The sequence below is a fragment of the Falco peregrinus genome, chromosome 17, assembly GCF_023634155.1.
Source record: "Falco peregrinus isolate bFalPer1 chromosome 17, bFalPer1.pri, whole genome shotgun sequence".
NCBI classification, from domain to species: domain Eukaryota; kingdom Metazoa; phylum Chordata; class Aves; order Falconiformes; family Falconidae; genus Falco; species Falco peregrinus.
The window spans coordinates 533,708-556,890 of NC_073737.1; the positions used below are offsets into that span (position 1 = coordinate 533,708).

General features: G+C 49.4%; 2 protein-coding genes across 2 annotated transcripts in view; one reads left to right on the forward strand and one right to left on the reverse strand.

Moving 5' to 3' along the window:
• ADAM9 (ADAM metallopeptidase domain 9) overlaps nucleotides 1–15,824 on the reverse strand; it is a 30,016-nt gene extending 14,192 nt beyond the window's left edge. Inside the window, exons 1-6 of the mRNA XM_055820198.1 lie at nucleotides 15,661–15,824; nucleotides 5,875–5,972; nucleotides 4,392–4,456; nucleotides 3,196–3,274; nucleotides 1,181–1,257; nucleotides 390–579 (exon numbers count right to left, since the gene is read on the reverse strand). Of these exons, the coding sequence (XP_055676173.1) occupies nucleotides 390–579; nucleotides 1,181–1,257; nucleotides 3,196–3,274; nucleotides 4,392–4,456; nucleotides 5,875–5,972; nucleotides 15,661–15,760 (609 nt within the window). The 5' untranslated portion in view covers nucleotides 15,761–15,824. The remainder of the gene's footprint in view (nucleotides 1–389; nucleotides 580–1,180; nucleotides 1,258–3,195; nucleotides 3,275–4,391; nucleotides 4,457–5,874; nucleotides 5,973–15,660) is intronic.
• A 5,288-nt stretch (nucleotides 15,825–21,112) lies between these two features.
• On the forward strand, nucleotides 21,113–22,841 carry TM2D2 (TM2 domain containing 2). The gene is made up of 4 exons (XM_055820199.1): nucleotides 21,113–21,408; nucleotides 21,514–21,601; nucleotides 21,700–21,815; nucleotides 22,002–22,841. Exons 1-4 carry the CDS (start codon nucleotides 21,128–21,130, stop codon nucleotides 22,213–22,215), a joined length of 699 nt encoding a protein of 232 aa, XP_055676174.1. The 5' UTR covers nucleotides 21,113–21,127; the 3' UTR covers nucleotides 22,216–22,841.
• The last annotated feature ends 342 nt before the right edge of the window (nucleotides 22,842–23,183 follow it).

A 23,183-nucleotide genomic window follows, 5' to 3' on the forward strand; every position in this document is an offset into this window, starting at 1 on the left:
TAATTAGCCACTTAGCCCTCACAGAAAAAATTGGGTTGAAGGGACCTTAAAAAATCATCTAGCTACAGGCTGTGGCTAGACGTTGCCACACGCAGGGACACTCTCCGCTTCCAAGGATGGGGCATCCACAGCTGCTCTGGGCAACTTGTTCCAGTGTCTCACCACCCTCGCAGTGAAGGGAGAGCTCCTCTTCTGCTACAAGCAGAAGCAAACTGCAACTGCTTTGTTGAAGCAACTGAGTTTTTCAGCAGCACACAAAGCCCTCTGAATCAGAAACCTTTAGGTATGTGCTAAGCTCCAGGAAATCTGATAAGCAGCTTTGATATTCTTAGCTGAACACTTACAAGACCCATTATAGGGGACTGTGGAGAAAACAGTGGAGTACTTACCCGCAGCAGCTGAGTCATACTGGGATGGTGATTTTCCTCTGTATGTTCTCTTTCATGGTCTTCAGTGGTTACTCCGCACATTGTGGGCTCCTTCTTCACATTATCCAATCGATATAGAATGTGTTTAGAGCCAGAAGAGGAATCCATGGGCTCAATCCCATAGGTGATGTTCCCTATTGTCACCAAACCTCTAAAATATGGTAGTGTGTGAGAAATTCTTGCATTAAGCACAGAGGATAGTTACCCAGCTTTTTTTACAGTAAAACAAACAGTTATTCTTTGATAATTAAAGGCATGTCTCTAGCTCAGTCCTTGCAAAACAGCATGCCGCATTTCAAGCGTGAAAGCAGCCTTTCACTGGACAGGGCTTTCAGAAATACAGTAAATTAAACATTTTTGGAAGACTTTGCAATGCCCCAGAAATTAAATCACAAGTCTTAAGCAGAAATGCTTTAATTCAAATACACTATTGCCACTCTAGTGTCAGACATGGCCCTAAAAAAATAATAATAATAATAAAAAAAATCAATGTCCCAAAATAACTTACTGTACACTGATAACAAACTGCATTAATCAACTTATTTAACGGTATTTCAAGGATCTGTTAACTATGTGAATAAAAGACACCACAGAAAGACTGCACAAAGGCATACACTATTGCAGCTTGGCCCCGGACAATGAATCCCCACCTGGCTGAACAGTAGTTAAAAGCAGAGCAAGAATTTTGTTTCAGGTTCACTGAGCCATGAGACTCACGTGACAGCTAGGACACAAAAGATGAGTTGTGCTACCTGAGCCCCAAGCAAGTGCTGACAGCAACCACAGAATCCAGGGTCCCCTCCACATATCCCTGATAATGGCAGTGATCCTGTGCAGGAAAACAAGAGTGCATTACACACATACTCCATGCACATCTGCACACCCAGCCCGATCTCTCATCATGTAATTGCTATGCCTGCCACTGACCGGCAGTAGTTACAACTTGAGAAACATTAATATGCTTTAGGTTAAATTTACCACATGCCTTTTAACTACAGTCTGTAGGTTCTAACGCACTTGTAGCTCTACCACAATATAACAGCATTTCTTTTGCTAACATGCACCTAAAAATTTCCTCACCTGTCTTAATACCACAAGGACTTAGATATAGGAAGCTAATCAAGATGCCAGGGGTACAGGACTCCAGCTGCATCCCTACTTCCCTATCCTGTAAAGCAAATGTTCTTCACAACTCCACGGCACCAGCAGTTCATTAGAGATTTCAGTTTCAGATCCCAATCGCCCACTCAGCCATTCTACCTGAAGCCGAATTCAGAGCTGGCGCTGCCAACAAGCTATAAATACCAGGCAAGCAGGGCTCAGAAGCATATCTAGCAACTGGATTTCTTAACTTGACCGTAAGCCATCCTACTCTAAGTTCTGTCCTCCACCCTGCCTCAAACATTTCAAGGCCAGCCCCTCCCTACAGATTTGGGCCAAATCACCAGTCTTCTAGCAAACAGCCCTGCAGAATGTTTGACTTGTACGTAACCTCTCTCCAGCAAGAAGAGGGCCAGCACCTGCTATTCTTGCCAACAGGCGCTTGCTGAACTTTTTGGTTGCACAGTACGTCCCCTCATCAGCCCTGATGAGACTGAATACTTCCATTTTGTCCTCCGTAAACACCTATTTTGGAAACTAGACAAGGGGATAGTATGGGGCAAATACGCTCCATTTCCTCTGGTAAGTGCATTTTTGAACATTATTATAGGGGTCAGGTAGAAACAACAGCCTGTTGTTTCAGCAATGAATGCAGAAAGCACTGAAGGCATGTGTTAATCCTTCAGGGCCACTGTGACTTTCATGACATCATACATAAAAAGCATTTTTCCTCTTAGTCAATCACTTTTACCTAGGAAGTAAATACCCCATTGACTAAGGTGCTCTATTTCAAAAAGCAAGATCCTATGAATCATGTATGACCAACACTTCCTTTTCAAAAGAACAATACTGATACATTAGAAGAGTGATGCCCTTAGAAATACTCTCATGGTTTTTGTATTGCACAAGCTGCTTTTTATTCTTATGTCACTGAAGCAATTACATTTTCAAAGGCAACCTATCAGGCAGCCTGCTTGTGCATAAAAAGAGGGCTGCAAATGTGTTCTTAGTGGAGTAACTCCATTGCTACACAGATAACATCCCTCTCAAAGGTCCTCCAGTTTTTATCTCATTCATCCCTTCTAGTAGTCCAGAAATTTGGGAACTAACTGATAGCCTGTCAACCCTCAAAAAATTCTTAAAAGTCACTAACAGACAGCTTCACACAACTGAAAAGATGGGTCAGCAGCTGACCATTCATTTGACTTCAATCTGGAAGACTGTTGTGCGTAAATGTAAAAGCTGCACACTCAGTCACTAGACCACCCCAGCCCTGCTCCGTGCGCTCTGGTCCCCCTCAGAAGCAAGGTCTGTGTCTGGAGGCGACACCAACACTGCACCGTGCTGTAGGACAAGGACAGCACCACTCTCAGATAACGATATACCTGACAGCTAAGAAAAGCATTTCCTTTTTAGAGAAGAGTAGCTTTCAGTTAGACAGCAATCACCTCCGTTTTAGAAAACAGGCATCTATTACCAGCTGCAGGCTAGATCCTCATCCAAAAATCAAGGATTCTCTCCACAAAGAGCACAGCACGTGAACAGGGTTAGAAGGTGGCCCAGCAAAAAATACAACTATCATTTTGTAATACGTGACTCCCTCACTCTGTAGATGCTTAGCATTCGTGTCACCTTCAGGAAGCGTATAAAAAGAAAAAAATCCTACCTGGACATCTGGATATTCAGATTGCAACTTTCCCTCCTTATTATAGGTGTAAACGGTGAAATCTTTGGGCAGCAGTTCTCTGTAAGGAAAGGGGAGAAGGAATACAGAGAAATTTCATGAAATGACTATGATACTGTAGCAGGGCAGTAGGATGATCCTAATCAAAAGTGTCACAAATACATAAATTGCAATTAAATAAGGAAATATTCAGAAGGAAAATCCTTCAAAATTAAAAAAGGAAATTGTGCATTTCCACAGCAAAAGCAAAGATACCAAAATGGCGGAACATTAATGAATGAAATCAGATCAACCACCTCACCCCAGATAAGTAAAACAAGCATCAAAACCCATTAAATTGTGCTAAAAGCTTGCTTCCGTGCAAAAAAAATTTAAAAAATAATTAAAATCATAGCACTTAGTCTGCTGCATATGACTTCTCTTTGCCAGTTTTGGAAGGAAGTGCATTGCAGAAGTCTCCCACGATTAAGACTGCTGACCCATACTGGTAAATCCATTGATGCAGTGTAGCTGAATTCCCATGTTTCTGAGGGTCAGGGGCTTGGCAAGTGGCAGCTAGAGATCCCCAGATCCTCAGAGGCTTGTACATTTAAATAATTATCTCTTTTGCCTATTATGAGGGCAGCTGTAAGAACCCATAGCCTTATAAACCTGCTGCTGCTACAAGTAGCCCTTTAGAAAACGAACTCAAGACAGCCAACATCCATACTGTCCGTGAATTACGGGTGTTAAGGCACTGGATATAAATAAAGTCAGTTTCCTGGTTTATTAGTATTCTTGTGCTATGAGAAGGGGAAAAAAACCCACCCTGAAACAATAAACAAAACCCAGAAGAAAGCAAAAATATTTACTTGAAATACAGTTCAGTTTGTTTATTTTTAGATGTGAATGGACAGAGTCATTTCAACCATTCCCCAAACCCCATTTGAGCAAACTACTGCTTCCTTTACTGAAAGGGGATCACCAGGGTTGCAGGAGTTCAACAAAATTTCTGGCTGATAGCCAAGACTGTGTGACTCAATCCACTCTCACTGCCTTTCTCTGCCGGTTTCACAGCGCTAGCACGGAACTGTACTTCTCATAGAGAACCTCAAGAGTAGAGTCCACACGCTACCTGCCAGCTTGGTGTTCAGACAAAACAGATGGAATTTAATAAGCTGAAGAAATTCATCACTCACTTGTTCTTCTCTAGATGAATCGTGTATTCTTTTCCTTCTATTTCAATAGCATATGACACCTTGTCCTGAATAGAAAAAAAAAGTTGCATTTTACTCATATTAATGAATAAAACATTCTCTGAAATCAACAGAAGTTTGGCAGAAAAGAGCCTCTACAAACTCCATTACTGCTACAACTCTAGCATTCAAAGCACTACTGTCACCTTCCATAGCTCAGGACTAGTCTGTACTGTTAGCATTTTTAGATACAACAGTAGTCACTGGAGATGCAGACGATACCAATGAAATTTTAACCACCCACCAGGGGGATGCAGAACTCTGTCAATCTGAGCTGCCTCTCCTGTCACACTTCTTGCTGGCACCCCAACACTGGCCAGGGGAGCGGGTGTTCCTTGTGCTCCCAAGCCAGCTCTGCTGAGCGCACAAGACCTGGCAATGACAAGCTGACCACAGCCATCAGGATTTGCTCTGGTTCCCTGACATCCAGCAGACAAAATGACTGCCATGTCCACACATTGGAACTGCCAGGCACTAAGTTAACAAACTTTCCTTCTTAAATCTTCCTAGTTGTACCAGACCAGGAATAACCACATGTGAGTGAACCTGAACTTATTTTATAATTATCCCTACCTCTGGAACCTGGCATCCCTTTCTGTGTAACTAGGGAAAAGTTACATCAAGAAAGCTATTTCAAAATAGCTTTGTGGTTTTCTTATTCCTTGTTTCTAAGACTTCCACTGAAAACCTCTTAGTTACAGCTGGAAAAGGACAACACAGTTTTATTACTGAACATTCACAGTGAGCCAGTACCTCCACAGCCTTGCATTAGCCAAGTGCTACACACAGCAACTAGGGTCCTTAAATATTAAGTGGATAAGCTGAATCGCCTGGCCACTACATTAAATATCACAGCAGGAGTATTAATCAACGTCTGCAATAAACTGCAAGGCATTTTTGTTAATATTAAATTCTGCCAATGCTTGTAAAATTTGTGACTAAACACAGTTGGTTAATCCAAATACTTTGAAGTGTGCGGTCTTTAGTTACGTGGCTACAGCAGAATAATACAGTCTGGAAAGTACTGCTGGAGGTTCTGTAATCCAACCCCATGCTCAAAGCAGGGCCAGCTACAGAGCTGGCCCAAGCTGCTCATGGCGTCCTCCAGACAGATTTTGAGCATCTCCCAGGATAACAATCCCACTACCTCTCTAAAACTCTTTCCACTGCTGAACAACGCTCATTATGCAATCTTTACACCCAGATCAAAAATCCATTATGGCAACTTGTAACCTCTGAAGCAGGGAGGTATTTACTGTAACTCAGCTAAAGGCAATGCTAGATGTAATACCTTTTGTAAGGATGGCTACTTGCTTGCTGCTGGATGGGCCTGGTAGAGTTTTCTGAGAATTTCAAGTCCGTTTTGGGTGTACCTCATTAGGAAGTAAGATACTAAACTGAAGGCATTTTTAAGATTGCCCAGTACCTGTACTGAGGAGACACTGGAAGCCTCTCGCCGTTCTCTTCCTAACCTCTGCGGGATTACAACCTCATAGGAAGACAGGAGAGAAACCGGCTGGAAACCTAGAAAGCAGAACAGAAACACCGGCTAAAGAAACAAAGCAATCAGAAGGATAAGGCACAAGGAAGAGAACTCTTATTTCAGGTAAAGCCCCTTCAGCAGGAAGGAGGCAGCCTGTGACGCCAATTTAGGTCTCCAGCTTATCACAGACCCCTGAAACTGGGCTGCTCAGTAGGGGTCTGCAGCACTTCATGGGGCAGATCCCTCTGCTACTAGACTGGCGTCGTTTCTTATCGCATTCTGTCAATCTCTACTTTTAAGAAAGGACACAGCACCACTCGCCAAGGCACCACTTGCATTTAGAGAGCTGTAATCCAAAGAGAAAAAGCCAAAGGCCCTGATGCACGCAGGAGAGCACAGAGCAAATCTCTAGAGCAAAGCACACTTGGATTGCCTTGTAAAAGGCCAGAAAAAACAACATACAAATGGCTGAGAAGACACCCAATTTTCAAGGTTTCAAATCGAAAGTGTTGCACCCCCAATTACTGTCTTACAAGTATCTATCTCATACACCATCACTTTTCATCAGCAGGAATCAGAGCATTTAACAAAGCAGGTCAGCACAGAGAACTTGCTCAAGGACACAGACGGTGCCAAAGCCAGGCGTCCTGTGCTGCAAAGCTGCAGAACCGCACCAGCTCAACCATGCAGCCTCTAGATTAGCTCCCGGGGGCTCCAGCAATTCCTGCGCTTCCCAACGGCAGGGCCACACAAAGCTGGCCCAGCAGAGCTCAGCCTTACACCCTCCCCCTGCATGTCACAGCCAACCTTCTGACACAAGGCCAGTGCTACTCATGATGTTCTTGGAGAGCTCTTAAGGACCTTATAAAAACAAGCAAGGTGAAACAAATGCATGCAACAAAGTAGCCTTTTGCAAATCACTTTACAAATGATTTGCATATGCAACATCAGACAGATCCTCTGAGCCAAACAAAAGCCTATGGTCCAAGTTTCTTTTATAAGGCATCAGTTTTTACAAGCAACCGTTCTATATCAACTGTGTAAACAATAATAAATTGCACATGTAAATCACTTTTCCCATCAATGGTCACTGTCTGCCTGTGCCTGGCTCAGGAGCTGCTCCCCGGGGAAGCAGTAGGTTGGTCACGGAGGGATTGCAGGCAGCATTAAGAGCAACAGTTTTACTAGCTCACGGCAATGGAATCAGTGAGCTCATCAGAGGAGCCTGAGCTTCCCCAACCCAAAGGTAGGGGGAAGGGAACAGTTATCCTCCTTGTCACCGTTTGCCTCCAGGAATAATCACCACACATCTGGGGGGGGGGCAATGAGGGGCTGTTTAGTTTCTAAGATCCTCCAAAAACTCTCAGAGTGGGACTGAGACACTGCATTCATTTAAAAACCAGCCACTCTGAGCACGCCAAAGCTCACCCTGCAGCTCCGAAGGCTGTGGCTTCTCAAGTCATACGAAGGTGCTGAGTGCTCAAAGCCTCCGTCAGAGGCCTGCTCCATCATTTCAGAAATGAGCAGGAGCCCTCCCAGAGGCTCTAAAGGCCAGGGGCTGCCCAGAAGCCTCCCCCGAGCTGGCAGTGCCAAGCTGCAGTGATGCTGAGGCTCCTGCAGCCTCTCTAGCAGGCTGCCACACAACCCCAATGCTACAACCACCACCTCAGGTTAGCGTTTCATGTGGGCATCCCGGTAAGCGACTGCCCAAGTGAAAGGCACGTCCACTTCTGCACTCTTTCCACCGATATCCCCAAGGAGCAAACAAAACCAGTTAGACTGCTTTCAACTTCTCTCCCATTACAGCACGGATGTGCATCCATTTGGAGCATGGAGTCGCACTGCAGTGCACCTAGTCATGACACAGCGTTTCTGTCACACAAGCATAGGCAGAGCTATGTTGTTTCTCAGGAAATAACAGTACACATACTAAAGCAGAAATTACATTAATTACAGTGATTGTTGGAAAAAATGTATTAAAAAAGCAGAGACAGACTTCCTGAAAAGAAGCCCTTATGTTCACAGGCTATAGAAAATAGTGTCAATACCTCCTTGGCCTGAAAACAGGGGAGGGAAGGGCTGCTTCCTTCCGTGGGATGAACCACCAAAAGTACATACTCCGGCAAATCACTTCTCTACATTTGTCATTTCCAACCGCAGATTTCGCTCATATCCGACCCCGAGCTCCTGCACGTCGCTGCTGTGTGCCTGGTACTTCCCCCCTGCCGTCCAGAAGTACCTTTATTGCAGGGGATGTGATGCTGACATTCGGACAGCATTCTGGAGACTCTTAGGACACACGCTACAGAAACAGCAGGGCTCAGTAGTCTTTGCAGTGCTCAGAAAGGAGCATGCCTCCCCAAAAGCAGCTTGTACACACAAGACAAAGGAGTGAATCATCCTACAAAGCTAGCAAAACTGGGAGGGATTTCTGGGAAGAGTGCAACTCCGAGAGGCCTCCTCTTAGAGGAACAGCACTAAGAGTACAATTCTCAACTCTGAATACTCTGACAGTTCTCCAGCCTTCTGCGCTCTTTCCCTCCCTTCACTACCCCCAATTCGGGAAGCGATTGCAGGTACCACGCCTTATTTCTCCTCCCTTTATTGTGTGCACAGTTCATCAGTGGAGAAGGGCACATCTGTCTTAATTAACAGAGTGCTTCCTATTAAAACAAGCTAAAATGTAAGGCTAGGAAGGCACTACCTTGCTTTCTAGTAGAACTAAAAAAGAGAAAAGCAGCTTTCACATTAAAAGTTAAAGCCTAATGCAAACAGCTTTCCCTTTAACTTTCAGTTCTCTTTTCTCTTCTGGCAAAAGCATCCTTTCTCTTCCCATGTTTCAGTACCAATCAAATTGACAACAAGCCTGCTGATGTACCAAAGAGAAGAGTTTGTTTCATGGGATTCCCCCCGGGACAAAACCACTCTGCAGCAGGTGAAAGCGCAGCACATCCCTTCACTGGACAAAAGCATCCGTTCCAGCAGGCATCTCCATGGCACTGACCCTTGCTTTATAAAAAGTCGATTTCCATGCCAGCTGCCCCATGCAACATTTCACACATCACTAGCGACTCTCAAAGAGGGTACTAGGGCTAGTTAATCAAAAATCCAATGAAACGGACAAGTGCAACAAAGCAGAAATTAGCACATGCAAGAGACAACCCTGCTCCTAAATCTTCCTCCTAAAAAAGCCAGCTACTAGTACTTATTCCTCCTCCCTTTATTGTGGGCACAGTTCACCAGTGGAGAAGGGCACATTTGTCTTAATTAACGGAGTGCTTCCTATCAAAAAAAGCTAAAATGTAAGGCTAAAAGTTTTCTCACCAAGAAGCACAAATTTTGAGAGATCTGTCCTTAATCCAACAATACATTGGCCACTTCAAGTCCCACCTAGCACTCAATGCTCCTCCTACTGACTGACACATTCAGACCTTATCTCACCCAGGGAAGAAAAACATACTCAGTCCAACCTAATTAGCATAAGGCAAATTTCTAGGACAAGGCAGTTTGCAGCTATCGCAGCAGTGTCGATAAACGCTAGGTTCCGGTATGCTGCCAAGGCATCATCAGATGCATTCCTGCAACCACATCAGTATTAAGATGCTACCCTCCAGTCAAGACTGTTACTACCCATGAGAATTCACCCACACGTTTCAGTATAAAGTAAAGGTGGTTTAATTCATAGCAATTAAGAAAAGACAAAAGTGACAGCAAAAAACCCAGCCCAGACATTCAGTTGGTTTCCACATAAGGTGTTTGAAGATACCTACATTCTGTTTTTTCTAAGACAGGCTATTTTTTGTAGCTTCTTCTCTGCCCCTTTTTGACAAACTTCAATGCAATATAGTAAGTACGGTTCTCGAGCACAGTAGTTTGCAGTAAATTTTTTGGTAATTTACGGGACTTCTTGTACTCAGGTGCTTCCTGCCACTGGCCAAGGCTGCTGTCTGAATTGTCCTACACGTCACCGCTGAGAATATGCTAGTTATCATTCATTCTTGGGTGTAACACTAGTTGAGATTGCATTTCCAAGGACAAAAGCACAATTGCTTCCACTATATTTATCTTGTCTCATTAAAGACTGCCTTTAATTACCAAGCATTGAAAGCAACTAGGAAGATGTGAATCATTTTCTCATCCCCACCCCAAATCCACAGCAGGAATTTTGTGCACGTTCTGTGGCATGCAGGGGCTTGAAAACCATCAAAACATGTCATAGCCATTACGGCTCTCCAGACACTGAGGTAAGCTCTTGGGGTATTCACTCCCTGACAGTTAAGATGTATATTAACAGAAGTCAAGCTGCATCTCCTGTCTTCATAGACCTTGGCATGCCTGCAGATCGCTGCCTCAGTTACAGAAATACAGCACACAGCTACATCCACCTACACCGAACAGTTCAGCTCAGTTACCACCCGCCCTTTACCGTAACTCTTTCCCAAGCCTACTAAAGTGAGGTCAAAGATATGCTCTTCAATAGAAGCCAAAAAACCCACCCAAAACCAAGAAAACCAAACAAACGAAGACAGTTTAGACTGTAGCTTATTACACCACAAAAGAAACTAATTTCATATAAACAAGCTCATCAGCACATGACCAGCACAGCAGCTCAGGCTGCAGGCAGGCTAACAGGAAGGTGCCATAGGCACAGCAAGCTGCAGGGCTGGCCGGCAGGGACAAGGCGCAGACCCCCCAGCCACGGCTTTGCGGGGCCCAGCATTGCTGGGGGTGCCAGCAATGGCTCCGGGGCTCACCTGCTCTGACCACCCCTTTCGGAACCCTCACTGCTTTCAGCATCACAAGCGATACTGAAGACCATCCTTCTGTACAGTGAACAAGACACCAGCATTCCTCTGATACTGCCTCTATTTGTTCACAGCTGCCCATCAGTGAAACTCAGAGAGAAGACACCCAGTATGACCATTTACTTGTATTTGCCTACTTCAACTTACTCAGCCCCTAAGTGAGAGTGGAAATGGAGCCAGGGAAAGCCTCAGGACCACACAGGAGTAAGGCACTGCTAATGCCCTCTCTGGATTTATCCTGTGTCTACATCCACCCTGGCAACTTTTAGCCATTTTACTCTAAATGTAAAGGCTTGACCAAAACAGTGTCAAACCTAGAGCATCAGCTGGCAGCAATGAGTGTCAACCTATTAGCTGTGCACATGTAGAGTCAAAAGATGCACACTGTTAAAGCATTAAATACACAAACCCATTAAATTAACTATTGTTATAATTGTTTACAATTAACAGATGAGGTCAGCTGCACTGGTCATTCGACACTTCAGCAGCAGACTGCTCACTAGAAGAGGTGCCAAGAGCTTTATGCAGCCATCTCCAAAACACCCTCAGGTCCCGGGGTAGGGTCAGTCCCACACAAAGCATCTCCAACAAGCACCCCTGACGTCCAATGGATTTCCCTTGTGGTGTTTTAAGTTGTATCTCTAATACCCAAAGGAGGCTCACAGCTTACACCCCTTCTGTCTGGCTGCAGATTTTTAGAAGTATGCTGTCACACCTCCACTTTCCTTCAACTAACTAAGAGCTAACATTCAGTGTTTCCTTGTAGAACCTGTTTCTTAGATCTCTGATGATTCGTATTAGGCTCTACTGGCTCTACTCTCCAGTTAGACCGTACCTGTCCTGAAAAAGGACCCAAAGCAGGACACAACAGTCCAGTGAGGCCTTGCAAGTATCAAGGTTCACAAGCTTTATGTGTTTAATATCTCCACAGGTTAATCTCTCTTCCGTAACAGACGGCATGGCTGATACACTTGTCACAACCTACTCCAACACTCATTTCCTTTCCCATCAACATGCTCCTTCCTGCACCCCATTTTTCATCCTCTCATACCTGTGCAATTATTTCCACCTCAGCAGAACACTTTGCGTTCATCCTTTCAAAGTCGCGTCTTTCTGCCAGAGATTTCTCTTGTGTGTCCACATTACTGGGGTTGGTAACTCTCTCATTAAGGGGCCTGAATCCTATCTAACTGGAAGGGTATCGACTGCAAACTCAACATGCATTCTCTGTGTCCCATACTCAAAATCACAGAGGACTTCACCAAGCGGTATCTCTTTGGGGAGAAACTTCTGTGAACTGCCTTACAGATGTCCTTCCAGAATAACATGTAACCACTGATTACATCGTCAGTGTATTTCATCAATTGATTAAACACTACCGAAAGCATTTTTAGGTGCAGCTGACCTTTCCTCGAAGATGACAGCTGTAGCAAGATTTATGCTTTGGATTACTGAAAGCAAAAACCTCCTTCACTTTCACTATGTAAATATTACCCAAGTCCACTTAAAAATATTTAGAGATTTATACAAAACATCAAGCTAACAAATCTTCTGCTACAGTTAGGAACATTTCCTGTGAAGCCAGCAGTTTCAGTTCCTCCCATACCTCAAGGGCTAAAGAGTGTGCCTTGGTGATGCTCCATCTCCAAAGCACCCAGGCACATTTAGCCAGCTGTTCCTCTACAGAGCACTCCTCCTTGTGACTTTTCTTTCTGTCTCCTCCCTCCCTTGCTCTAAATCTTCAGACCAAGTGGGTCTCCTTGTGTCATGGTGCCTTTTTAAAAGGAAAAGATGACCAGTTATCATGGCAAGAGAAGCAAATTCATCTACTTGATCCATTGCTCACCTGGAATATTTGTTTCACATTAAAGCTGGCAAGAACAGCTAATAATAACATCTCTTAGTATTTTACTGGGTGCGCTGGATGTTAATGAGGATACTGAGCTCTTCTACAGCAATATTTCCTAGAAAATTCTTACCTCTCTCTTGCCGAAATCCTGACCTATGCTGTAAGTGTTTCCTGTCTAGACTCTTACCATTCCTTCTGCCCTTTCTAAAGCCACACTAATTTGTCTGCAGGAGAACAGCTACTCTTTTTCCACAAAAAGGACTGTCACTCTTGTTCTCTAGTACTGTCAAAACACCCTCTCCACCTTGGAACCTTCTTACAAGGAGAAAGAGAGCAAAGCCACACTATACTCCGGTGCAAGATGATTAACCTCACCAGGACAGCCTTCCTCCTGGGTCAATGGCCCTGGAGTCTTTGCCCTTCCATCCGTGTCAGTCTTGCCCATGGAGAGAAGCTCCTCGCACACAGAGCCCACTCACTTCCTCCACATCTCATCAGCTGTGTAGTGTCAGCTCGACTCACACAGTGGAGGTTCGTGGGAACGTTTCTCTTTGGAGACGTCACTATCTTTAAATTTGGCCACCAAAGGAAACCACGTAATACAAATTCAATCACAGAACTCGGTACAGTTGAGCAAATAAACTTTTTTTTTTTAATTTTAGCTTGAGAAATGAGAATGATTGAGACATGCAAAAACTACAGTCATGTTTCAAACTTCCTTTTTCTGAAAACAAAGCACTACAGTAGTCAACATTAGTTACACTGAAATTTCTTTCCTCTTTTTATTCTTCACATGGAGGAAATAACCACAAAAACCCTCTTTACTCTGCTGAATGATTGTCCCAGATTTGTTGAAATATGGGTGAGGCAGTGCTGTGTTTTTCATGATCTGAACAAAGGAATTATCTTAACCAAACACTGCATCTCCCCAGAAGTTCAAACCAAAGCATTTAGACACTTTAAGAATCCCTTTAAAGACTGGTAAAGTATGGCCAGAACATCCTGGTGTGTGTATGACACCAAGCAGCGAGGAAGAGACCAAGTAGCAAAAAAACCAGTCCCTGCCGACAGCAATGCCAGACGGTTTCTCTATGAATTTACATAGCCAAAAGCTAAAGCCGCCTACGGACACAAATAGGAGGGGAAAATCTACACAAATCCCTTAAGGCTACACATCACTATATGATTATGCTCATTCAGGAATTTTCAATTAGTAGTTTCCGGTAACACCCCATTTCTGCCTCATATCCCTATTTACTGGGGAGCGTCCAAAGCACTTACATTCCAATCCAAAAGCTGGAAGTTCCTGGATAAAATGAAACAGGCGACTCGTTTCTCCCCTCTCCTTCGTGCTCAGACATGAGACAAAGGAGGTACGTTATCTTTCATTGCAGATTTAGCACTATTGGCTGGGACAGAGACTTCGGAAAGCAGAGAGAAACACTGCCATCCACCATCAGGAACTACGGTGACCCATGTTTCCTCCCGCCCACAGGTGGGAACTACAATACTACTCCTCAAAACACCAACCAGTCCACTGGAAGCACCAGCATCCAAAACCCTGGAGAGGCATCCTTTAACACTTCACCCCTTGGTGCACTGGCAAGGCAGTTGCCAACACACTGTGCTACCTCAACCACAAGCCAACAGCCACCTTTCAAAAGCTTGGCTTTCGTCTAGCACACAGCTCACAACTGCCAGCACCACCACGCCAAGTGAGAGGCAAGAGATTTGCAGCACAGAAACCCTCGAGGAGAGTTACCCACCACAAGAGCACTGTTTCTCAGCATGCAGCATCACTATTAGTCTTAGAGAAGACTCCTCAATTAGGAAGCCCTGACTATAAAACTATGCATTAATGACAAACACAGAAGTTTAACACAGCGAATATATCCCTTCAGGAGGAGGAAAATGGTGACAGAGGAGGCATTTCTGACTATCATGCATCATAACATCAGAATCAGCATCATAAAAGCCTGTAAACAGAACAGTTTCAATCCATAAACAATCCATGAAGACAGCACAGCGTCGACTCATTAAAAGCCCATACAGAGAGCATGGTGTCCGTTCATTGCCATCAGCGATGGCACTGTGCTGTGCCTGGGTTCTAGCCACCGTCCTCCTCGGGGGAGAGCAGCCTGCCGGGGGTCCTGCCTCACGCCTGGCTCTGCCGGAGCAGGTGATGCCCTGGCTCCATGCTGGTGAAGGCCACCCAGACAGAGAGGGGGAGGACACAGGTCCCTGCACGTGTCCCCTGAAACACAGTGGAACTGATACGGGTGTTCTGTCACCTCCACAGTGAAGCCCAGCATCCACTGGGCTGGGTAAAGGACGCTGATCTACCCAGGACCTGCTCACACCAACATTTCTGGGAGACCTGTGCCCAGGCTGCCCACCCCACCCCCTGCTTTCCAGGCTTTCTTGCGGCTGGATCGCCACCTGCGCTGTAGGAGTGTGGAAGAGCTTGTGGAGAGCAGAACGCCCATCCTGGCACGGAGCGGGAGAGCACAGCGGCGTGCTGCCCGGCCGCGGGCGAACCCAACCAGGTGTATGGGGCCGCCACCAGCTCACCGGCCGGTGTCAGGGTCGAGACGAAGGCCCGGCTGTCCCCCTGCTGTCCCCTCGGCAGCGTCGCCGGCCAGGCCCAGCATCTGCCCGGAGCGTCCCGGCAGCGACGGACCCGGACCGGGCCCAGGCTGCGTGGCCCCGCGGCGCCCTGCTGCCGGCCGGGCCTTCAGACACCTGTGACCCCTGCGCCACCATCGCGGCCCAGGGCGACATCCCCCGGGGCACCGGGCGGCAGCCCCCCCGCCCGGCAAATGGGGATCCCCACCCCGCCCGCCAGCCCCCGGGGCCAGGCCGGGCCCCGGCAGCCCCGAGGAAGGGGAGGGGCGGCCGGACGCCCCCAAAGCCGGGCCGGGCCCCGGCAGCGCAGGGAGCAGAGAGGAGGGGGCCCGACCCCGCGGAGAGAGCGGGGAGGAGGCCCGGCCGCGCCGCCCGGGGAGGGAAGGGGGGGCCGGCGGCGGGCCGGGAGCGGGGAGGGCCGGCGGCAGGCCCCGGCCCCGGCGCACTCACCCGCGCGGCCCGGCTGCCCGGGCGCGGCCAGCAGCAGGAGGCAGAGGCAGCTGCGCGCCGCCCGGGCCCGGGCCCAGGCCATGGCGCTCCCCGTCCGCATCGCCCCTCCCGGCTGGGGCGCTGGGTCCGGCCGGCGGCCCGCGGCCTTATGGAGCCGGGCCGGGGCCTGCGCCGCGCCGCCCTCCGCCGCTCCGGGGCGGGGGCCGCTCCGCCCGCAGCACCGCGGACAAGGGGCGGCCCCGGCCCGGCTGGCGACGAGGCTCAGGTCCTCCTGCCGCCCACCCGGGCCGGGGGCTGAGCCCCGCTGTGCCCAGGGAAGCACCCCCGCCGGCCGCCCCCCCCCCCCCCCCCCCCGGACGAAGCCAGCGTTCACCTTCCCGGCGCTTCTGTAGAGAAAAAAACAGCAGGGCCTGAGGGCGAGCAGTTGCCGAGGGCCAGCGGGCTGAGGGGAGCTGGGGCCAGCACAAAGCGCAGGCACCGCGGCCCTGCTGGCCGCCCCTTCCCCAGCGCCGCCACGCACGGAGCACACGGCACATGGAGCACACGGCAGCGGGGCCGCCACGCACGGAGCACACGGCACCGCCACGCACGCCGGACACACGGCAGCAGAGCCACAGGCCAGCGCAGGAGCCCCCGCCAGCACCACATGCCCTCAGAGGCCTCACGTGTGGCCTCTGACCTGCCTCTGGAAAACAACCCGCGCAACACCCTCCCCAGGCACTCCATGTAGCGCGGCATCCTTCTTCCAGAGGAGGAGGAATAAACAACATGTGACACATCAGTCACGTTACTGACTGTGATGGAGAGGCACCCTTGTACTACAGTGATAAGCAGCACAAGAGCCTATACAAGTAAAACCCAGTTTTACTGATGACTTCTCACATACCGATAACCTTTCTTGGTTTTCTGAGTGTGGCACTTCACAGGTTTTTTTGAGCATCCAAGTTCTTTTCCCTAGCAGGTCGCTGCTCTTGAACAAAACAGACTCAGCAAAATACCTCTCCGTTGATTCAGAGCCAGATCTACACCAAAGGCCACACACATCCCATCAGCACAAAGAACAGACAACTAGACATGAGCGTCCTTTGAGTGCTATCAGCCAGAAACATCCATCAAGTTTTCACTCCCAGGGGTCTGACCAATATCTATGATGTTTTAGAAATTGCTTTTGAATGCACATGATGCAAAAGTTGCCATCAATAAATACATAACAGGCTGAGCAATTGGCACAAGTCTTCCCTGTCTTCTTAAGTATAAGATTTTCTACAAACTCATAAGAGGTTTATGCTGCTGTCACTACAGTGAACAATTAAAGAGAAAAGAGTAATTTGGCCTTTTGCATCCCAAAAGCCTGCATCCATTTTTGCAGGAGTTACAGGAAGACAACCTGTGACTCACAGGTTTCCCCCTCGCAGCCTCCAGCAACCCGATGCTGGAATAAGGCAACAACCCGACTCTACGAAGCCAATTTTATGAATCCTAACAGACCAAACCACAAAGCTATGCAGGAAGCCGGGTGTTAAATTGTATAATACCACAAGGTGAGACAGAGGATTTTATTCCCACCTGATGTTAGAAACACCACAGAGGTTATGTATCTCCAACCCTTATGGAAGCTGCACATAGCTTATGAGTCAGGTAATACATTGTGCTTCCTGTAAGCTGGGCATTCCCCAAGACACAGGAGGCTTCCCATGGATTATGGTAATAACACGGATCAAATACAGATACCACTGTGCACTGTACAAATAATGCACAAACACGAATGATCCCACAGTTCCTGCCTGAGGGGCATGAGATTCCCAGGTCCACATTTAGCAAGAGCCGTATCAATCTCCCTTGACTTCTCATGTCACTCACCACCACTATCACAACCTTGCAATACAAGGAACTGAAGACAACACACCTCAAAATTCCAGAAACAAGGCCAGAAAGCTAGGACAGCTTCTGAACACACATTTTGGGTCAAATATAAACCTGCCAACTTTGGCAACAGAAAAAATCTGGAGAACTGCTCATCTGATCAACCAGTTCAAGCACATCTGAAATGCCTGCATCAGAGGAGCTATTGTTCAGACATGGTGGAAGATGCTCTTGGAGAAGAACCAGGTGAAGCAAAACCAATAAATCCTGGAGCTCTGCAATCTCTTAAGTCACAACTGAAACATCAAAAGTAAGCACTGGGATCCAGGTCATAAGCTGTCTTCAGCACAGACTTCATTACTAGAATAAGGCAATGCGAGAAAATCCACTGTAGACAAAAGCCTTAGAGATTACTTGATATTAAAATTAGGATGCTTCATTCTTTCAAAGGCTTAAATAGGAGCAGTACTCTCTTAAATAGGCATAAAAGGCAGAAACGGGAAATACCTCAAAGAAGTTAAGTTACTAAGAAAAAACTTACACAAGTGGAAACCAAATATGCGAGCTAGACCTCTCATTTCCACAGAACATTGGCAGTACAAGAGTAAGCCATGCAATACAGCAGCCAGTCCAGCTGAAATCACTCGCACTGATGTGGCTGCTGAGCCAAAAAGATGCAAACCCAACTATTTACACCAAAGGCAAAGTATCCAGTGCAATAAGAAAGCTCACGTGGTAGGTGCTGAAAAGAATCTCACTCGATGCCTGGGGAGGGCAAGGGAATTTGGTGTTTTTCAAGCAAAAGCAATCCAACATCCTTTGACAGAGCAGGGACACAGTTTCTTGCCTGTTGTTGACAGTGGGACCACAAGACAGCAGCCCCTAAGGAATGCAGCGAAGGGGATGGCACAAGGCCAGAAGCGTATCAACCAGCAAATAACCAGGACCTTTGCCTGCCCTCTGCAGCAGTAAGGAAGGCCCAAGGAAAGAGGCATTTCCTCTGTGATTTGCCTCTGCCAATCCCCTTCGGAGGCTTTAAAAGATTTTTAGGCTGGTTTCTAAAGGAAGAAAGGCTAATGTACAACATGAGCAGCAGTACTATCCAGTGTATCAGGGTGGAAATCTTGCACACGTGAGTACCGGTGGAGCTTACAGACACTTTGTGATCTGGATTACAGACATTGCCAGGCTGTGGTTTAGTAAGCCATATTGTGCTCAAGCAGATAGCAAGGGCAGGGGAGAGGACATGGAATGAATTCCCTAAATGACACCTGCCATTTGTCAGTTATGTTCACAGTTCTTTGTAACAAAGCTGTACAATCAGCAAGAAGTCTCCCAGAAATCCTCATGCTGGCGCTGGCCATTACACGCATGTACCTTTGCCAGACTGAAGGGTCTAAGGACTCCAACTCAACTGGCTAAGCATGTAACAGTAGTTTTAAATAGCAAAGTCAGATGTGTCATGTTCTCCCTCCAACCTCAATCCTGCTGGCTCCCACATCCTCTCCACATACCATGTACATGGCATTTGCTTATAAGCACTGTAAATAAGACAGATTAAGGATTTTGGATGCAGTCAGGACTTCACTGACATCACCAGCAACAGTCCAAATGGCTTAGGAAGCACACTCATTAACACCGCACCAGAGATCGCTGGCTGAAGGGCACCCCTGAATCCTGGTAACGGCTCTTTCCCAAATGCATTCTTGTCAAATTACGTGTTTTGCCTGGCTTCCAGATGGAGTTAATGAATGCCACGTACCTGTCTCAAACTGTGCTTGGCATTTCCAATCTAATGACCTCAAGACACTGTGGGAGGGATTAAATGAGGTAGAAGAAATTGAGGCAAAGAAAATTGGTGGAAATAGGCAGCAGCTTGTCCAGATGTAGTCAATAGCAGGATCTCAGTCTCTAACCCTCTACTTTTAAATACCTAAGTGCACCATTCTCTTCAATTAACCACAGAGACTCACGCAGAAAGCACTCAGGTAGTCTCTACAGCTCTCCAAGCGTAACAAAGGGCCAGGACTAGGCAAGAGTGTCTCCCAATCGCTTTGTACAAGGGGTAGGGCAGTTAGGGCAAAAAAACATTCTGCTGCTTGACCATCTGAGCTGGACTAGCTCCTCCTCTGGGCAGGAAGATGGTCTAGACAACTCCTGAAATCCCTGTTTTCCCTTTGACAGGAAGTTTGCTCAAGGGGTTGAGTCCCACTTATTTTCAAAAAACTTCCAGATCACTCTTTGGTAAGTTCAAGGGAACAGAGACATGGCTTCACCCCTCCTGGATCTAAGGCTTCTCCAAGCAGCAGTTGGCTATACAGCTCCTTCTGGACCGCAACCTGCCACTGCCCTAGCTGGTATTTCCTTGCTGCCTCAACTGATTGCATTCCCAGCCCCTTTGGACATGACCTTTCCCCCAGTAATTAACACGGTAAGGTCTGAAAACATCAGGCCCTACAGTGTGAGTTTCATTTACACCCACTTCAAAGATGCTTTATATTGACAGAACAGTGTAAGACCTGAGTAAAACACACACTCAACACGATCTTTCCCCTGCCTTCCTTAGTGCTGCCAATGAAATCCACGGCTGCCCAGCCCACATGCTATGCAATCCTTAAGGTATTTCTAAAGCCACTTGGAAGCCTCTTAATCATTAAGGAAGGGCTTAATGAGACAGCTGGCCATCACATCCAACAGAAAAACCAGTTACTGCGCAGGTCAGAGGAAAGCCTGCTCCAGAAGCACCGCACGCAGCTCCCCAGGCCCACAGCCACCGTTAACCATCAGCGACCAGGCCGAGGCCGTGGTGCCTGCGGGAAGGCGGCACTGCCTGGCACCGGGGGGCTTCGTGTGCCTGCGGCCCCCCCTCCCAGCGAGAGCACGGGGACGAGCAGCTCTCCGTGCCTGCCCGAGCCACACCGGGCTCCGGGCCGCTGCCTCGGTGCTGAGCCCGGGCTCGGGGGAAGCTGCGAGCCACAGCACAGCCCGGGGAGCCCCGTTCCCGCCGCTGCCTCAGCAGAGGCGGGCGGGCCCTGCCTGTCACCGTGACACACTGACGTGGGGAGCGGGGCCCGAGGCGAGGCCTTCCCCCGTGCCGAGAGAAGGCGGCGGCGGCACCCCCGGGGCGGCTCTGCCGGGGCGGGGGACGGCGGCTGCGCCCGCCTGCAGGGCAGTGTCTCCGAGCGCCGGGCCGGGCATCGCGGCGCCTCCGCCGGGCGCAGGGGGAGCGCCTGGGCGGCCGGGGGCGGCCGGGGGCGGCGAGGCCCGGCGGCGGACCGCCCCCTCCCGCACCAGACGGCTCCCGACCGCGCCCCAGCAACTCACGCCGAGCGGGGCAGCGCGTCTGGAGCCCCGTTCCTGCCGCAGCCCCGTCACAGCCAGAGGCCTGCGCGGCAGGCGCCCCAGGCCCGACACTCACGACCGCCCCGAAGCGCGAGCGCCCGCGCCCGCCCCTGTGCCCCGCCCCCACCCTCCGCCCATAGGCCGGCGGGCCCCCCGGCAGCCAATCGCCTCCTCGGCTGCCGCGCACTTCCGCGCAGCCTCCCGCCGCGTCTTCTTCCGCCCTCACCCTGACTGGCTGTGAGCAGCTATTCCCCGCCCCCAAATGTCGACGGCGGGCTTCTATTGGCTGGCGGCGGCGCGGCGGCCGGGGCGGGCGCGGCGTCTCCTAGCAGCGGCCGCCGCCATGGCGCCGCGGCGCGGCGGGCCGGTGGGCTACGTGCTGCTATGCGGGCAGGCCGCGCTGCTGCTCGGCAACCTGCTGCTGCTGCAGGGCGCCTCCCGCGGCCTCCCCCACAACGGCACCGAAGCTGAGGCGCCGGGGCCGCCCGCCGCCAGCTGGGCCTACACCGACCCGCGGGCACCGCTCGTCCTCTGCACCTACCTGTAAGAGGAGGGCTGCGCCGGGCAGGGGGCGGGTGGGGGGGGCGGCCGCCTCGTCCTCCCTCACCGCTCCCCTCCTTCCCTCACCGCTCCCCTCCTTCCCCGCAGCCCCGAGGAGTTCGTGGAGTGCGAGGAGCCGGTGGACCACGGCGGGAATGCCACGGCGCAGCAGGAGCTGGGCCACGGCTGCGTGAAGGTGAGGGCCGGGTGAGCGGGGCGGGGGGCTCGGCCGGGGCTCGCTGCCGGCCGCCCCCGGGCCCTGCCCGCGGCTGAGGTCGCCCGCGCTGCCCGCAGTTCGGCGGACAGGCCTACGGCGAGGTGGACCACACGCGGGTGCAGTGCCGAGCGCTGGACGGCATCGAGTGCGCCGAGCCGCGGAGCTTCCTGCGGGGCAGCAAGCCCTGCGTCAAGTAGGACGCGTTCCCGGGGGCGGGAGGGCCCCGCACTGGGAGGGCCCCTCGCCCGGGCCCTGCACCTCGCCCGGCCCCCGCGGGAGGGAGCCCCGCCGCCAGGCACGGGCCCAGCCGGCGGGAAGGCCCCGGGGGGGCGGGGGCCGCTGCCCCACCGCCGCTGACCTCTGACCGTTCCCCTTGCAGGTACACTGGACATTACTTTATAACCACTCTGCTCTACTCGTTTTTCCTGGGTTGCTTTGGAGTGGATCGCTTCTGCCTGGGCCATACCGGGACCGCCGTGGGGAAGCTGCTGACGCTCGGAGGACTGGGGATATGGTGGTTCGTGGATCTGATCCTGCTCATCACTGGTGGGCTGATGCCCAGTGACGGCAGCAACTGGTGCACCGTGTACTGAGGGGAGCAGAGCTGACCCCGGGAGAGGCTAACGGCGTCTCTGCAGGACTGGAGACAGACTCCTCCGCTTGTTCCGCAGCTTCAGAACAGGCTTATGCCTTGCACAAACATGGATTTACAAAGCTGTAACTTAACGTGCAAATCAACTGTTCTTGTTGGCGCCTCTGTACAAACCTTGGATACAAAATTGTTTAGTATATATTTTGCTTGTTTAAAATAATCTGGATTCCTACCACCACCACCCCAAGCGGTGACAGTTTGAGAAATCAGGCCTTGCAAACACAGGTGGTCAAACAAGTCTTAATAAATTATGGAAGGAGCTGATTCCACATACTTTCGGTATTAGAGTACATAGACATGCAGGCCGCTAGCGTGTGGTTTTGTGTTACTAGACTTTGCAAACCTTTAAGGTTTAGTAACCCATCACAAGGTTATAGACACTGTGGCAAAGCGATGAAGTCTTAATTCTACGCTATTTGTTTAAAACCTTGTTCACTGGCTGCAGGGGAAGCTGAGTTAGATTTAGTAGAAACTGCACCCTTTGGAGAAAATTACTTCCCACTCTCTTGCAGGCGGGGAAAGCCACAGTGCCACAAATAAAGTTGCTATTCAGGCCTCTCAAAATCAGCACTTGTGTCTATCGATGTAATTCTCCCTGCCATGCTCATATTGACAGAAACATCATCTGTAGGACACTGCAGCCACTCTAAAAGAGTACATGTGTTATTTTAGAACTGCCTGTTTCTCCTCCTGTCCCCTGCCCTTCATAAGTAAGTATGCTTTTCAAAATGTGTTCCATCATGCTGCCCATGGCAGCAGGTTACATTCCCTTTCCCTGCTGCTACAGTTGTGTTCCTTAAAACCCGTGACAGTTGAGTGGCCACCGTTTGTGTTTTACAAAACTGTTAACTGCCGGCTTTGCCTCATTAGTGACAGAGGGCTCATTTGCACCCAGAGCTGCAGGGAACA

Coding starts and splice junctions, on each gene's coding strand:
- TM2D2 (XM_055820199.1), top strand. CDS start 21,128: ATGTCGACGGCGGGCTTCTATTGGCTGGCGGCGGCGCGGCGGCCGGGG. Junction 21,409..21,513: donor CTCGTCCTCTGCACCTACCT/GTAAGAGGAGGG, acceptor CCTTCCCCGCAG/CCCCGAGGAGTTCGTGGAGT. Junction 21,816..22,001: donor GGCAGCAAGCCCTGCGTCAA/GTAGGACGCGTT, acceptor TTCCCCTTGCAG/GTACACTGGACATTACTTTA.